Source organism: Suricata suricatta, chromosome 10 (assembly GCF_006229205.1).
Source record: "Suricata suricatta isolate VVHF042 chromosome 10, meerkat_22Aug2017_6uvM2_HiC, whole genome shotgun sequence".
NCBI lineage: Eukaryota > Metazoa > Chordata > Mammalia > Carnivora > Herpestidae > Suricata > Suricata suricatta.
This window is the reverse complement of record NC_043709.1, coordinates 95,854,753-95,871,929: the sequence shown is the minus strand read 5'-3', so window position 1 is coordinate 95,871,929 and position 17,177 is coordinate 95,854,753. Positions and strand designations below refer to the sequence as shown.

The 17,177-nt window shown below is 37.6% G+C and overlaps 1 protein-coding gene and 1 long non-coding RNA gene across 2 annotated transcripts in view; one reads left to right on the top strand and one right to left on the bottom strand.

The window, feature by feature from the left end:
• LOC115303498 overlaps positions 1-17,177 on the top strand; it is a 68,786-nt gene that overhangs the window by 8,677 nt on the left and 42,932 nt on the right. The window lies entirely within an intron of this gene.
• The window catches only part of LOC115303495 (alpha-2-macroglobulin-like), a 45,766-nt gene that overhangs the window by 15,507 nt on the left and 13,082 nt on the right, over positions 1-17,177 (bottom strand). Inside the window, exons 12-22 of the mRNA XM_029953280.1 lie at positions 13,710-13,937; positions 13,397-13,460; positions 11,836-11,978; positions 11,084-11,233; positions 7,587-7,754; positions 6,903-7,011; positions 4,548-4,668; positions 3,647-3,875; positions 2,805-2,925; positions 2,350-2,471; positions 1,924-1,975 (exon numbers count right to left, since the gene is read on the bottom strand). Coding sequence (XP_029809140.1) covers positions 1,924-1,975; positions 2,350-2,471; positions 2,805-2,925; positions 3,647-3,875; positions 4,548-4,668; positions 6,903-7,011; positions 7,587-7,754; positions 11,084-11,233; positions 11,836-11,978; positions 13,397-13,460; positions 13,710-13,937 — 1,507 coding nt within the window. The remainder of the gene's footprint in view (positions 1-1,923; positions 1,976-2,349; positions 2,472-2,804; positions 2,926-3,646; positions 3,876-4,547; positions 4,669-6,902; positions 7,012-7,586; positions 7,755-11,083; positions 11,234-11,835; positions 11,979-13,396; positions 13,461-13,709; positions 13,938-17,177) is intronic.

The window sequence follows — 17,177 nt, the reverse complement described above, 5'->3', positions numbered from 1 at the left end:
GAGAATTCTAAGCAGGCAATGTGGGGCTCAAACTCATGAAACCTGAGATCATGACCTGAGCCGATATCAAGAGTTGGATGCTTAACCAACTGAGCCACCCAGGGTCCCTGTATTATTTGCAAGTTACAAAAATCTCTCTTACCTTCCCCCCCAAGAAACTTTTGTTAGAAAACAGTCTGAGTGGATTTTCTCTATCTCCCTCTCTCTCTCTCTGCCCCTCACCTGCTTGCTTTCTCTCTCTCAAAATAAATAACAATTTAAAAAAAACTTGTGGGGAACCTGGGTGGCTGTTGGACATCCGACTCAGCTCAGGTCATGACCTCACTGTTTGCGAGTTCAAGCCCTGTATTGGGCTCCATGCAGACAGCTCAGAGCCTGGAGCCTGCTTCAGATTCTGTGTCTCCCTCTCTCCCTGCCCCTCCCTGGCTCATGCTCTGTCTCTCTTTCTCAAAAATAAGTAAACATTAAAAAAATGGAAAAAACTTGCATCTGTACAGAAGGAGGTGTTTATTCATTTATATTTATTCATTCTGGCAAATAGTTAAGAAAATGAAGAATAGCTAAAAATACCAGTCAGAACTGTGATATATTGATTGTATATAATTTTACTAAAATTCCATAAAAGGGAATTACCTTTTAGGAATGGGATTAAAAGGGATTACCTAGTTCTATAATATAACATGATTAGATTTTTAAGCTAGATTGCTAAGTAAAAAGTCATGAAATGTTACTTATAAAGTTATAGAATGAAACATACCATTTACATGAATCACATATAAAACAAATTCATCTATGCATATAATTTCTAAATATACATGGATGATAATTAAAGTATTAAAAATATTGCCTTTAATATGAAGTTGTGTTTTGTAAAGAAGAATGTATTTTTGTATTACATGGACAATAAAAATTAATTAAAAATTTTTTTACTGTTTATTTTTGGGAAAGAGAGACAGAGTGTGGGTGGGGGAGGGGCAGAAAGAAGAGCGAGACACACAATCCAAAAGCACATTCCAGGCTCTGAGCTGTCAGCACAGAGCCCAACATGGGGCTTGAATCCATGAGCTGTGAAATCATGACCTGAGCCAAAGTCGGATGCCTAATTGACCATGCCACCCAGGCCTCAATAAAACTTCAATAAAACTGCTTGATGATTAGCCTTAGACATATAAGAAATAAATGAAAACAAAGAATTCAGGAATGGAGGGCAAGCCATGATAAAAGGATTTGGTGGTAAATTCACTTAAACGTAGAAGTAAGGCTAAATTAGAACACATTTTATATATTTGAAATCTTGACAGTATAATAAACACAGTAAACAGAAATTAATAGGTAGAGAAAGTCAAGAAACATATGCATGATGTTGATTCCACATTGTTTGAGGTGAGAACATATTGTGTTGATAAATTTCTTAGTGTACTAAATTTCTGTTAAGTGTTTTTGTTTAGACTAGAAAATTCTCTACCAAGACAAAATTATATCTCCTATTGTGAATTTCTGTAGTGTCTTTTCAAATGGGTTCATGGTTCTCTGGGTCTTACTTTGTAGGGAAGTGTAGGAATAATATATAATGTTATATATATATAATAATAATTATTATATATAAAAATTTTTTTATTTTTTTAATTTTTTCTTTTTATTGCTTTTTATTTTATTTTTGAGAGACAGAGAGAGACAGCTGGAGCAGGGGAGGGTCAGAGAGAGAGAGACACAGAATCCGAAACAGGCTCCAGGCTCTGAGCTAGCTGTCAGCACAGAGCCCGACACGGGGCTCGAACTCACGAACCATGAGATCTGACCTGAGCCGAAGCCGGATGCTTAACCGACTGAGCCACCCAGGCGCCCCTATATAAAATTTTTTGAACTTGAAATGTTACACAAACTTTAGTCAACGCTATTTTAATTATGATGAGTGACTCTTACCTGATGGACAGACCAGGGAGTTGAATGTTGCTTCCTTCTCTAGTCCTTCAGGCTTTAGGTGGAAAGAAAGAAATGGTAGAGGTGAGAATGGATGTGTATGGTGATAGGGGAACCACCCATTTCTTGATAGTGGAGCTGACTTCCACATCTATTACATAAACAAATTCTGTTAGTATAAGCAATATGAAGGAGGCATGTTGGTAGATAAAGAAGTGAGAAAAATTATATAAATATCAAGAGAGAGAGACAGAGAGAGATAGAGATACAGATAGAGAGAGATAGAGAAAAAGAGAGAAGAGAACGTTGTGAACTATTCTGTGATTATGTGTTATTTACCCCTTCTTAACTAAAACATGAAGTCTCAACTGGATTCACCATTGTTTTTATTGACTCATTGTGACCTATCAGTTGGGTTGGCTTACTTACTTCAACCAGCAGAGACTTAATGATTGTGTCTTTCTTTCCATATTCAGGGACCACAGCTACCTCAATCCCACATGGGTCTTGAGACTCCAGTGCCTCTGCACTCACGGTGAAGTTCACATTTCCTAAAAAAGGGGCCATACATCACCTTCTTTCTCCTTGCCTCCAAATCTCAAGTTTCATAAGTATTCAATGTCTTGTAACCTTTTTTTGTTTTCATAAAAACACAGTTAGCAGGAATGGAAGCATAGAGGCTAATGATACTCAGAATCCAAGCTAGAGATGGAGGTAAGGGAAATGGGGATAGCCTTCTAGACATCCTAGAATAAAAGACAAAGGAAAAAATCCTACTGTTGGGGGGGATGTTTTTGCTTGAGAGAAATAGCATTAGATATAAGGATCCTACCAATATATACAGTCCTTGAGTAGAGAATTGTCTCTAGGAGACTGTCCCTCACCTAATGCCTTTGGCGTCACTGCCCAGGACACAGTCTGCCGGCCATTCCCACAGATGCAGTGAGACTCTTGTTTCTTCTCCTGGACTAGGAAAGCAGGAGATAGGTCTAGCTGCACACTAACCTGAAACCACACGTGAAACCAAGAGACAGATCAGAAGGAGCAGGGGACCAACATCATAATGGTTTGAAATAAAGTATGTTGGGGATTGGTTAGATTTTAGGTTGCCTAATACCAAAGGTGACCTAAGTGCAGACCAACGACCATACGGTAGAGCTGACATGGAAATCTTAGTGTTTTTCGAGAATCTGCTCTTTCATGGGAGGGACAAGGGGTGAGCAAAAGTCATGATGGCATGTTGCCTCTACATCTTTGGCCTGGGATCTTGGCCATTCCCTCAGCTCTTCCAGCAGAGTATACATGATTTATAAATGGTTGTGCTTTCAGGGGAGGTCAGATGCTCACAAATAACTTTTAAAGTAAGGTTTAATATGTTTCATGGTGTATGATGCCATATGAAAGTGAAATAAATGGAAGGTGGAAGTCAAAACCTTGAGGGATCTAAGACACAAGAATGAAGTGTACTGATTTTTGTCCACCTTGTCGAACTGCACAAGCTTCCTAAACTTGTGGTGTTGTGGTAGGGTCAGAAGCTTGTTTTAAGTTGCACGTATTTGAAAACACCAGCAACCAAAGCCTCTGTAACATATGAATATCTCTGAGAGTATTCCTCCTCTGGTGAGCTCATCTTACACACAGGAGTTTGTCAGTATTTCAAAGAAATGCAGTTTTTTATTTACTGGACTGTTACCTTGTGTTCAATTGAATAAAGAGAGGTCTTTACCCGGATGCACTTGGGAAGGTAGTTTAGGACGGTGGCCTTGAGTGTGAAGGCCTCTCCGCGGATCACTGAGTAGGGCATGGTGAGCTCCACAAAGAAGGGCTGGAAGACTCGGAGGGAGGCGGGAAGAGAGAGACCAAGTCCAGTGTCATTGGACAGACAGAGGGCCCCTGCCTTCCACTCAGTGATGGTATCAGGGACTGTTACTCCCACTTCAGTCACACCTGATGAACTAGGGAGGATAGAAATGTGAAGAACAGAAAGTAAGCAGTGAAATAAATTCTTTCTAGTAAGAGAACTCCTGTAAATAATTCTATTGTCATTACCTGAAGGTACTCAGTAGAAATATCAATAAAGGAGAGAATAATCAAGATTTGAAATGGGAAAATGTCAGATGTTCTTTCCTTACAATTCTGTTTCTAATTCTAGTCTATATCAGTATCTTCTTTAGATATATAATTATAGCATTATCTATTATAGACAGTGGCATTAAAATTGAATATATAATTTGAGATTGCTCTTAAATTTTACTCTTTAAAATACTGTTCCAATGAAGGCAGGCTTACAATTTTTAATTCTACTACTAATGTGTCTAGTTGGCTTGACTAATTCTGTTCTTAACCCAAGATTGTTGGCCAATGAGGATCTCTTACAGGTGTTAGTCTATGCAGTGCCTGGTTCTATTCCCACTTTCTTGAAGTCTTAGAATTAACTGTGTGCAAAATTTCTCTGCTCTGATATAATTAGAATAATGAGACTTCATAGCAGAGGTATTTATGTTAAACATCTCCTGAAAACAGCAATGTGTCTAAGAGAAATACTTGGACATTGAAAAATTACTTAAAACTGGAAAATTATGAGGAGTCTATATTGTTGCCTTTCATATATAAAGAAAGTTACTTACTCAACCACCACCAAGTCCCAGATCCACGTCTCAGGGAAGTACTTTCTCACAGTCTCGGTGAAAGTCTCTGAAACATGTGCCATCTCTGTAAATTCATGGCCTCTTTGCAAATCAGATATGTCTATGGTGGGTGAGAGAGGAGACAGAAATAACAAATATAAAGATTAAGCTTATCAGAGATTGTCATACCTATTACAAAAGAAATAAACAGGTTTATGGAATGGACAGGAACCAGGAGAGGATGCTTTGGTGTTAAGAGAACACTTTTTTGAGGAAGTGTTATTTAAACTGGATTCTAGAGTATTAGAATAAGTTCAAGTTTGGGGTCGTGCCGGGGTTGGGGAAAGAATCACAAATAGAGGACATGGAGACCTAGAGGCAGAAAGAGCCTCAGAGAAAGATCCTCCCTGGGTCAGGAGAAGGGCAGGGGTCAGTTTCCATCTGGTGTGTTCCTCTGTGGGGTCAAAGAACCATTGTCCCCAAACATTATAACAGTGGTTCCAAGAAAGTTTATAGGAGTGAAGCGTCAAGGATAAAGAGGTGGTTGGAAAGTGTGGATGGCTTAGTCGGTTGAGAGAGCAACTTCAAGCTCAGGGCATGATCTCACAGTCTGTGGGTTCGTGCCCCATGTCACACTCTGTGCTAACAGCCCAGAGCCTGGAGCCTGCTTTGGATTCTGTGTCTCCCTCTTTCTCTGCCCCTCCCCTGCTCACCGTCTCTCTTTCTTTTTCTTTCTTCTTCTTTTTTTTTTTTTTAAACATTTATTTATTTCTGAGAGACAGAGAGAGACAGTTCATGAGCAGGGGAGGGGCAGAGAGAGAGGGACACATAGAATCAGAAGCAGGCTCCAGGCTCTGAGCTAGCTGTCAGCACAGAGCCCGATGCAGGGCTCAAACCCACGAACTGTGAGATCATGACCTGAGCCGAAGCCGGACACTTAACCGACTGAGCCACCCAGGAGCCCCTCTCTTTCAAAAATAAAAATAAACATTAAAAAATCTTGTCTATTTCCACATGTGTCAGAAGGTCAGTTGGGTTCTCTTGCCTATTTATTTTCTGTTAATGGTGTGCTGGTAAATATTTAACAACCAGCTCTCTGAAAAAAAAATTTTGTACCTATATGTAAGTTCACTATAAATTCTGCTTTTTTTTTAACATTTGTTTTATTATTTTTAAATGTTTATTTATTTTTGAGAGAGAGGGACAGAGTGTGAGTGGGGGAGGGGCAGAGAGAGGCAGACAGAATCTGAAGTAGGCTCCAGGGTCTGAGCTATCAGCACAGCACAGACATGCAGCTGGAACCCATAAATCATGAGATCATAACCTGAGCCAAAGCAGGATGCTTAACTGACTGAGCCACCAAGATACCCTTACTATGAATTCTACTTTAAAGGATTATAAACTTTAGCTTATAAATAATAAAATATACATAATAATATTCATTTAAATTCCACATAACCAGTTAATTTTCATTGACTATTTTTCTTAATTTTTGACAAACTTTTTAGTTTGTATCCAACCTATATTCCACCAAGATTTGACAATATCAGACCATAAATAAATGCTTACTTACTATATGATTCACCAGTAAAGTAGCCCATATCATTGACAAATAAATGTGATTTCAACTTGAATTGACCGATATTATTGGGAAGTTAGAGTTTCCTTACCTAACTGGTGAGAATATAGACCCAACTGAACATTTCTGTTTCTATTTACGCTGATCCTGTGACTAGAAATTATATCTTTCCTTTTCAACCTCACACATCTCCATTTATTGGAGGTGGATTTTTTTTAAGTTTATCTTGTTTATTTTGAGAGAGAAAGAACAAGTAGGGGAGGAGCAGAGAGAGAGAGAGAGAGAGAGAGAGAGAGAGAATCCTAAGTAGGCTCCATGCTATCAGCACAGAGCCTGATGTAGGGCTTGGTCCCACCAACTGTGAGATCATGACCTGAGCCCAAATCTAGTGGAATGCTCAATTGACTGAGCCACCCAGGTACCCCTAGAGGCAGATTCTTCCTGAATGAGTTTCCTGATTGCTCAATAAGAAATAATCCTTTCTTTTATGCTGCATATCTGTACTTCTCTCTTTCTTTTTAAAGGGAGTATAGTTGACACCCTGTTCCTGTTCCTCTCTTAGGAAACTTCTTACAGTGGGCCTTGTATTCTCTCCAGCATCGCATATGTGGAGGCTTGACACAATCAGGATTTTTGAGTTTGTATTGCTATGTGATTTTAAGCAGGAACCTTAGTATATCTGAATCACAAGTTCTTTCTTATTAATTTTATCACATTTTATCTTTTTAAAAAATCTTTTATTTGACTAAATATATTAACTTTTAATTTTTTTTTACCTGGAGAAGCAAATAATCTTCGTGATGACTGCATTGCATAGGGTTCAGGTGGTGAACATACTTTGGGTTTATGAATCTTTGTGTTGGTGAATACCTTTAAGCCCATATCCTATGAAGGAAAATATCACTTAATTAGTATATAATATAAAATATATAGTCACATACTTCATTGAATTTCACAAACATTCCAACTCGCTTAATACTAAACTTGTTTGTTTTTTTTAAGTGGAGCCTAATGCAGGGCCTGAACTCATGACCCTTAGATCACGACCTGAGCTGAGATCAAGTGTCGGTTGCTTAACTGACTGAGCCACCCAAGTGCCCCAATACTGAACTTTTAATGCTCACATCTGTAGAAAGGATATTGGTCTCCTCACAAAGGTAATTTTATTCTGTTGTTAAAACTCTTTTAACAGTAATATTTTATATATGTGACATTTATAAATAATGCCAGGCAATGAATTTCAGGAAAAATTAAAAAAACTTCTAGTCCTGGCTCTGTTGCTGTTAGTAGATCTGCTACTGTTTATGACCTTGGAGAAGTCACTTGACCTCTCTGTGTCCCATTACCCTCAATTGATATGAAAGTATTAAAACAAATATTTTTTCCATATGTAATACTCCGTGAATCTTTAAAATGTAAAATCTTCAAAATTTTTAGAATTTAAAAGACAAGAAATTTACCCGTAGGAAGCCATACATATCTTTTTCATTTGTGTTTGATACAGGAGAATACATGATTCCATTGATAAAGACATTATGGCTATTGATACAGTCTTTGTCATCTTCCTCATGTTGATTCAAACTCCCAGGGAAACCAGCGAGGTCCTTCATTGGTAGCAGGTCATAAACCTGTATAAATGCGAAGGACAAAAGGACAAACTTATTTGTGGCTTATTCTTCTTAAGTGCAAAGAGAAAAGAAAAGAGTAGTTACTGTCAGTCTTCATTTGAGTGCCACTGATGCTGAAATAGTTTCAGAGATGAAGCTATTTTTAAGAATTTTAGGGGAAAATACCCCCAAAACATTCCCATCAAAGTACTCAAGGATCACAATAATTTGTTACATAGTTCAGAAGCAAACACTAGTCTCCATACTAGGATGGAATAAAACTTTGTTGAGATAAATCTATGTCTGCTATATTTGGGACATGGTAAAAAAATTTCAGGATGATAGAATGAAATGATAGTTTTGCCTCTCCTTGTGGTTAGCAACTGACTCATTGTACAACAAAGATAATGAACACATATTCTGAAATGGGCACATGAATAAGTAGATATTCTCTAAATAGGCCAGGATAGTATTTTCTCAGGCATTATTCATGGAAATTCAATGCTCCAAATCTTCACACAGTACATAAAATACTGGAAATGATGCTTTCAAATTCATTTGAAGGAGAAGGATAAGATGTAAAAATGCTGTTAGTACACTGTATTATATTCATAGGAGTTTAAAACTGTTTGGCAATACATTGGCCAAGTGAATAGTGTCATGATATTAAATGCTTTCTCAAAGGTAGATCTCTCTTACTTTTTTCGATCTCCCCTCTCTGCTTTTTCTTTTTTAATTTTTTAAACATTTATTTATTTTTGAGAGACAGAGAGAGACAGTGTGAGCAGGGGAGGGGCAGAGAAGGAGGGAGATACAGAATCCAAAGCAGGTTCCAGACTCTGAGCTGTCACCACAGAGCCCAACATGGGGCTTGAATTTAAAAAACCACAAGATCATAACCTGAGCCAAAGTTGGATGCTCAACCGACTGAGCCACCCAGGCACCCCTCTGCTTTTTCTCGAAAGGATATTATGTATTCTTGTCTATATCATCTATAGAAGCAGAAGTTCCATGAGTGTAGGGGCCCATTCTGCCAAAAGACCTGTTGAGATCCCGCTGTAAGTCACCAAGAGGAACGGGCATATCTCCAGCTTGTCTGGAAAGTGTGACCCTGGTGCAAGTGAGGTCCCTCAGTTGAGGATCGGGATTGAGTCGCTCTCCTGGGAGACTGAGCGTACAGTGTCATATGGCTTGTTGGGTCCTGCTTTCCTTTGTTTTAGAGAATGTGCACATGACCTCTTGATCATGATGGATTAGAGACTGGAGTTAGTTTTCTATGACCTTTAATTAGTTTCAGTGAGTGGGCAAATTTTCAGATTGAAACTCCTTTCCTGGTCAGGGGCACTTTACCCGTAAATCATCATGTTCACCTTTAAGAAAAAATAGCCTTGTCATAAGCTTAAGTTACTTATACATAAAACAAAGTCCTGCTGATGTATTTTGAGTGATGAATTATGTTTTTTGATCTTCTGTATTGTACCTCATTTCTGTTTTGATTTTCTGTTTTCGCTACCATGAAAATAATAATTTTTTCTGGAAGTTACAAACAATGTAATCATTAGAAAAATGATGTCATCACTTACGGTATATAAAGATCCTAAGCATCACAGTAAAGTGCAATCTTGCCACCATTCACTTTATCTGTTTCCTTTCTTATAGATATTGCACCGACACCAACCCCCTACTCAGGGACCCTTAGACTCTGGTGCATGGGCTGGTCCCCCGCACATGAGCGCATGGCTTTTGTTGTTTAAGCAGTTCACTAATATATCCCCAGCACTCCAACAAACAGTACTATGCCTAGAATACAGCAGGTACTAAATAAATACCTGTTGAATGAATGGCTTATGCTACTGGGATCAAAGTGGTTCATTATTAAAATACTAACAAGGCTTGAGAGGACGGGGCTAGTGTTCTAACCCAGGTCTACTACTAAATACCTGAAAGCTTCAATTTTGTATTGAAACATAATAAGATATTCTGCCTTATGTATCCACCCGTGTTGTTATAATTTAAAAAGATCCTGAGATGGGGCACCTAGGTGTCTCAGTCAGTTAAGCGACTGACTGTTGATTATGGCTCAGGTCATGGTCTCAAGGTTTGTGGGGATTGAGCTCCATGTCTGGCTCCATGCGAAGAGCATGGAGACTACTTGGGATTCTCTCTCTCTCTGCCCCATCCCCCCTTAAAATAAATAAATAAAAATAAAAAAAGTAAAAAGACTCTAAGAAGGATGAAATTGTTCTAGGAACAACATTGTTATTTTTCCATATATGCCCTTGCTTCCTCTACTGAAATGTACTCAATACTTCCTTTAGAAGAATTCTAATATTTTCAATTAAATTCCACTTGCAAGGACTAAAAAGTTATAAATCTTTTCTTGTAACTTTTTTTTAGGGAGTAAAATATAAATTTCTCATTGTAAAAATTTGATATTAAAAAAGAAACCAGAACGAGGTTATTTCAATTGGCCTTATATTGAAAATTTGAAGATACAAGCAAATGATTATTAGCAAATGTTAATTTGTTTTTCATTGTTCCACTCCAGTGTACACTTGTGCTATGTCTTCTCTTAACCCAATATTTTAAAGGATTTAATTTATTAATGTCATTTATCATATAGTAATTCATTTTTCAAAAAAATATTTGAAGTTTATTTATTTTGAGAGAAAGAAAGCATGAGTGGAGGAGGAGCAGGGAGACAGAAGAGAAAGCAAGAATACCAAGCAGTCTCCACACTCATGTTGTGGTGCTCGAACTCACAAATGGTGAGATCATGACCTGAGCTGAAGTCATGCTTAAGTGATGCTTAACCAACTGAGCCACCCAGGTGCCCTCATCTCTCCAAATTTTTATTCATCAGAGACAATGTATATCTTCCTTCAGAAATTGTGTTCATCTTGGGACATACAGTATTTAATAAAATTCTTATAAAAACAGAAATTTTATATTTCATATCAGTTTTAGTGCAACTAAATATACTACTTTTGTTAGGCTTTTTCAAACATTACAACTAGTTTGAAAATACCTATTACTAGTTTCAGAGAGCTCTATGATTTCAGGGAATTTGAATGGTGCATGATTTTATTGATGTACATATATATAAACAAACACACATATACATACGCATGTTTATGTTTATATATGTATATAAACCTATGTAAACAAATATATATGTATTGAAATGTAATATATTTCTCATCAAAAGAAGTGTCCATGAAAGAGATCAAAACTATTAACTCCTAGGTAAATAGAATTTTGATAGATTCTATCTTACTCAGATAGGCATTTCTCCTTGCTCTGAGCCCCTCCCATGGCCCTTCTTGACCCCTAGGGCTGCCAGAACTCACCGAGGCTGCAGATAGCTCAGCTTCGGGCCTCGTGAGCAGAACACTTTGGTCCACAGCACGGAGGGCACAGAGGGACTGAGGAGAAGCTGAGACTTGCAGGTGGACATGTGAGGCTGGGAGACTTTGTGCTGGATGGAAGCTCAAGTCCACCTATGAAATTAGGGAGAATGGTCAGAAAAACAAGTGTCCTGATTTACTTGTTCATTCACAAGCATTTTCTGAGTGTTGCACACAGTCAATGCACACTCACTTTATTTGACTTGGTGGTGGATGGCACGTTGTGAGTCTTGAGGCTTTCTGTCTCCTACACATCACTCTGATTCTCAAGTATCAGTTGAACAAACCATTATAATGATATCTAATTCTTATAAATTGGTAGATTTGGTATTCCATTTTTTACTTTTGATATGGCAAGGTCTTTATTAAGTGACAGTGGAATGCAAATGGTTCTCGATGCTCTTATATTTTTCTTTTGGCTCCTTAGCAATCGTAAAACTTGTATTTTCCAACATGTCATCATAGAAGGGAGTAAGATACTCTGAGCTGAATCAGATAGGAGACAGTGCATGAGAATTTTAAACTAGAAGTCAAGGGACATGGCTCCCTCGTGTGTCTCTGCCATTACCTTGCTGAAAATCTCTGGAGAATTCATTTTAACCCCTTTGGCCCCAATGTTCACATGCAGAAAATAGTTGATGATAATCCAACTTTCAGTTTTACATATTGAAATTTTATGATAAAAAAAACCCTACCATGTTGGGTAGACAGTTTTCAATCTTATATTTTGCAGAATCTGCAACCACTTCCCCATCAGGTAAAATGGCATAGATGAGCAATCGAGCAACAGGAGCGATGTCTGCCTCCACAGGGACTGACACGGAAAAGTGCCCTTTCACTGGAGCATGGAGAGAATGAGGAATTGTGAATATGGGTTAGACATCTCCCAAGGACTGAAATGATAGTTTTCTGTTGCACAAAATCATTTTTAGGAGTCTGGTCTGGTTGATGATGGTTTCTATTAGTTGGTGTAATAGATACAAAAAATAGTAGATATAATAGATGAAAGTTTACCTCTAAGAATTCTATACTTCTGAGAACTCTAGCTTGAGGAAAAACCTTATCAAAGTTCTCTCTTCTCTTATCATACAAGGATTTCACACTAATATTCAGCTTTAGCTCATCTATGCAAGATGCTATCTGAGGATCTGGAGACATCCACTTGGCTACTATTTGTCTGATCTAGGCTTCACACTACACAAGGGAGATAGAACCAGAAATTAGGTAATACAATAGTCAGAGTTTAACACATTGTATTTTTCCTTAAATCTTATTTAACTTTCCTTTTTTTTTAATTTTTACGTTTTTTATTTATTTTTGAGAGACAGAGAGAGACAGCACAAGCAGGGGAGGGTCAGAGAGAGAGGGATATACAGAATCCAAAGATAGGCTCCAGGCTCTGAGCTAGCTGTCAGCACAGAGCCTGATGAGGGGCTCGAACCCATGAACTGGAAGATCATGACCTGAGCCGAAGTCGGACGCTTAACCAACTGGACCATGTAGGCACCCCTCTTTAACTTTCTATATGAACCAAATATTCTATTTTTTTTCCTTAGGAGGAGTACTGTGCTCCTTTGAAAGTTATTTTTGATATCTATGTAGAATTTTTAGATGTTGTATTAAGCTTCTATAAGTAGGTCTACAATGGTGCTTTTGTGTTGCGATGAAGAAGCATCAAAAGAGTAGTTCACTAATAAGTTTTGTCATAAGTGGTCTTTTAGACCTCTTTAAACTAAAGAGCTGAAAAGTTCAGAGATTTATACTGGTTCGTATTTGTTCATAATGAGAGTCCCATTCAATGGTGGAAGTACCCAATTTAACCTTTTATAAATCAGAACTATCTTCCAAAGGGAACTATGATATAAAGATGTAAATAATTCAGCAAAAGACCAAGTATATAGAAAACATTCCAAAATTTTACTTTCTCTCCATTTCCTAAAACCATTTTAAAATGCCATTTGAGAAGGAGTTCCATGAATGTCTATGGTTTGAAAACTATCTATGCATAGATTATAAAATGACAACATCGACACTTTAAATAATCTGGACAAAACACAGTGCTGAAGGAAAAGAAAAGAAGTATTTGGTAAAGGGTCAAAAAACAACAACCCACTATTTCTTTCCCTTTTCAAATCCTCACTTATTGGAGTTAGATGGAAATCATCTCTCTTTTTTGAAACTCTCTCTGGTATTTCTGCAGTGTAAGGCTGACTGCGTCAGAGTGGGGTGGAAATGTGGAATTGTGGGAATACTCACTCTCTCCCTGCTTCACAGGCAGCACATGGGTCCCAGTTCGGACAATGCCTCCCTTGGCCATTATCTGCAAAAAAGGCAATGAAAAGGAACTTGGTTTGCCTGACAGAAATCTTATATCCCATGTCTTGCCCTTCATGTGTCATTCTTGCTTTATTGAGCCCCAGCTGGCAATAATTAGCCCTCAGAGAAGCCAAACTTTCAAAAGCAACATGGATAATAAGTCAAAGTAGTGACATCTGAAGAGCTTCCTGGTTCTTTTACCCACAAAGGGCTCTTGTCAATGAGGGGTCAACGAAGTGGACTTCCTTCTCACCAGATAATAGAACATGAGCTCCGTCAGCTTCTGCAGGGCATGTTCGTTCAGAATATAATGTGCTTGGACTGTCTGAGTTTGGCCACAGGGCAGTTCATGAGGCATGGGCTCTAGCTGGACAAAACTCTTGCTTAGGGAGAATACAAGGTTAGCAGTGTGATAAGCTTCTTTGTTTTCTGTGGACAGCCATTGGTAGCCATAACAGGGACTGTGATCCTTGTATTTGACCTAATGAATGAAAAAAATCCATTATTAATTTTATAGATTGTATGTCAGAGAGAATCAGTGTTCTCACAAAACTGCCTTACTTCATTGTCCTACTTTAACTAGTACCTAGAAATCTTTTACTCGACAGTAAAAAGTGAGAGAGTGTTTATCTCTTCTGCAGCCCTTTACACTGTAAAGACTCCTTGGGTTGGTATTTAAATTTCTGAAGGGCCTTCATGGAGGCGTCTTTTGCTCTGTTTAGTTTGCTTGGCACGTTTTTGGGGCCACTTTACCTATGCAGAGACCCTGGAATTCTAAAACCTCATTGAGGAGACTAAATAATCTCCAGAAACTGAAGAACTGCATTTCAGAGACTTATTTATGATGGATTTCAACTAGGTATTATGACCAAGTCATATTTCAACCTCAAAGCTCTGAGAACACTTTCTGTCAATAGCTTTGGGTTCAAGAGTTCAGTTGGTGAATTAGCTGAAGTCTATCACTTCTGGGCTGTTTGTGGCTGATTATTTTATTTTACTTTTTAAATGTTTATTTACTTATTTGGAGAGAGAGAGAGAGAGGGCTCCTGTGAGCAAGAGAAGGGGAGGGGCAGAGATAGAGGGAGAGAGAATCCCAAAGCAGACTCTGAGTTGCCAGTACAGAGCTTGCCTGCAATGGGGCTTGAACCCACCAATCCTTGAGATCATGACTTGAGGCAAAATCAAGAATCAGAGTCATACGCTTAACCAACTGAACTATGCAGGCTGATTGTTTTTAATGCTTTTTGTGGCTCTCAACTCTCAAGGTTCATAGGTCCTTTTTGAGTTGTTTAACTTTTCTCCGTGTAGAAGACTTTTTCAGGCTTATTCTTTTCAGGCTTCCTCTACCCTCATCCTCACCTCCCAGGTGGTATGAGTGAATCCTTGTGTCTGCAAAACACTTTATTTATATTTAAATATTTGCTTTGGTGATAATACATAAATAATTATCACAAAGAGGGGGTATTTAAAAATAATATTTTTATTTTTAGGATGAGCACATTCTCTAGCACATTCAAGATACTTCTTGATGGAATAAATGAGTGAACACTCAATTTTTAGTTAATTAGGAGACATGGGCTTTTATGCCATCCATTTAAAGTGGGATCAATAAAATATTTATCCCATTTATTTATCATCATTATTATGTAATATCTATTTGAGTAATCATACATCTCTAAGAGTATATTTGCATTTCCATTGATGAATAGAGAACTCTATGCTAAACAAAGCAACTTATATGAGTGTAACAAAAATCTGGGGGAAAGTAAAGCAAGAACAATAATTTACAGAACATATACACTTGAAACTAAATGCTACTAGTCACATTAATGGGGTGCTTGGGTGGCTCAGTAGGTTAAGCGATGGGCTCTTGGTTTCTTCTCAGGTCATGATCTCATGGTTTGTGTGTTTGAGCCCTGCATTGGGCTCTGCACTCACGGGGGATACCTGCTTGGGATTGTCTTTCTCCCTCTCTGCCTCTTCCCTCCTTGCTCTCTCTCTCTCCCTCTAAAAATAAAGCTACCCAAAAAACCTTAATGCTAGTGATGTTAAGATGGGCTTTTAAAGTAATAATAATCACATTCATGTTAAAGGGGGTTTACTAGTGCCTTGATATGTATTATCTTTCTTATAAGTATTTTTTCTATTTTTATTTCAAAATAACACGTTAACTTTAAGAAATTAAACATCACATTTAATCCCAGCACCCTGATAGCTAAAGGACATTACTTAAAAAATATTATTTAATGTTCATTTAGTTTTGAGAGTGAGAGAGACAGAGCATGAGCAGGGGAGGGGCAGCGAGAGAGGGAGACACAGAATCTGAAGCAGGCTCCAGGTGCCACGCTGTCAGTACAGAGCCCAATGCAGGGCGTGAACTCAAAAACGGTGAGATTATGACTTGAGCCAAAGTCAGACACTTAACCAATGAAGCCACCCAGGTGTTCCCTAAAACACATTACTTTTAAATTGAGATATCCTAAAAGTAGCTTAAGGATTCCATGTCTAATACTATAAAAATTAAAAACATTACATACATAATAATGTCTTCCCTTGCCTATTTAGCAACCTAGTATTTGAAAAACAATTTGGGTTGATTGCATTTTTTTCATAAAAGAGGAAAACCTTTATTAAAAATTTTGTTTCTCATGGTTTTTTTTCTTAAAGTATCTAGGCTTACTTTTTTTTTTAATGTTTTATTTATTTTTGATACAGAGAGAGACAGAGCATGAGAGGGGGAGGGGCAGAGAGAGAAGGAGACACAGAATCGGAAGTAGCCCCCAGGCTCTGAGCCATTTCCTCAAAGCCCTCAGACTCATGCTATTGACTCTTATCTTTTGGCAGTCCCCATCTTTATTTCAGGATGACTCAACTTAGGTTACTAGGTTTTTCCTCTTGTTTCTCCACCCACCACTTTTTTGTTTAGTTTTTATTTAAATTCTTCTAAGTTTCAAAATGTATTATCTTATTCAAAGGGGCACGTGTACCCCAGTGTTTATAGCAGCATTATCAACAATGGAAAGAGCCCAAATGTCCATCCACTGAGGTATGGATAAAGAAGATACGATATATAAATTCAATAGAATGTTACTCCGCCATCAAAAAGAATGAAATCTTGCTATTTGCAACAACTTGGATGGAGTTAGAGTGTATGATGTTAAGTGAAATAAGTCAGACAGAGAAAGACAAATACCATATGATTTTATTCATATGTGGAATTTAGGAAATAAAACAGATAAGTATATGGGAAGGAAAAAAAAAAGAGAAAGGGAAACAAACCATAAGAGTTCTTAATGATAGAGAACAAACTGAGGATTAATGGAGAGAGAGGTGGATGGGGGATGAACTAGATGGATGATAGCATAGAGGAGAGCACTAGTTGTGATGAGCACAGGGTGTTTACGAAAGTGATGAATCACTGAATTCTACTCCTGAAACCAATATTGCAGTGTATATTAACTAACTAGAATTTAAATAAAAAGTTGAAAAGAAAAAAATATTTTTAAAATGTATTATCTTATTTAATTCTTACAACAACCTTAGGAACTAGGTACTAAAATTATACCCACTTTACAGATAAGGAAATAAAATATAGAGGTTCTTAGTTATTTTCTCTTAATACAGAGTTAAGCCAGGATTTTAATATAATTTATCTGATTCTGGAATCTACACTTTTCTTTTCTTCTTTTTTCTTTTCCATAAACATTTTCTTTTTTAATTA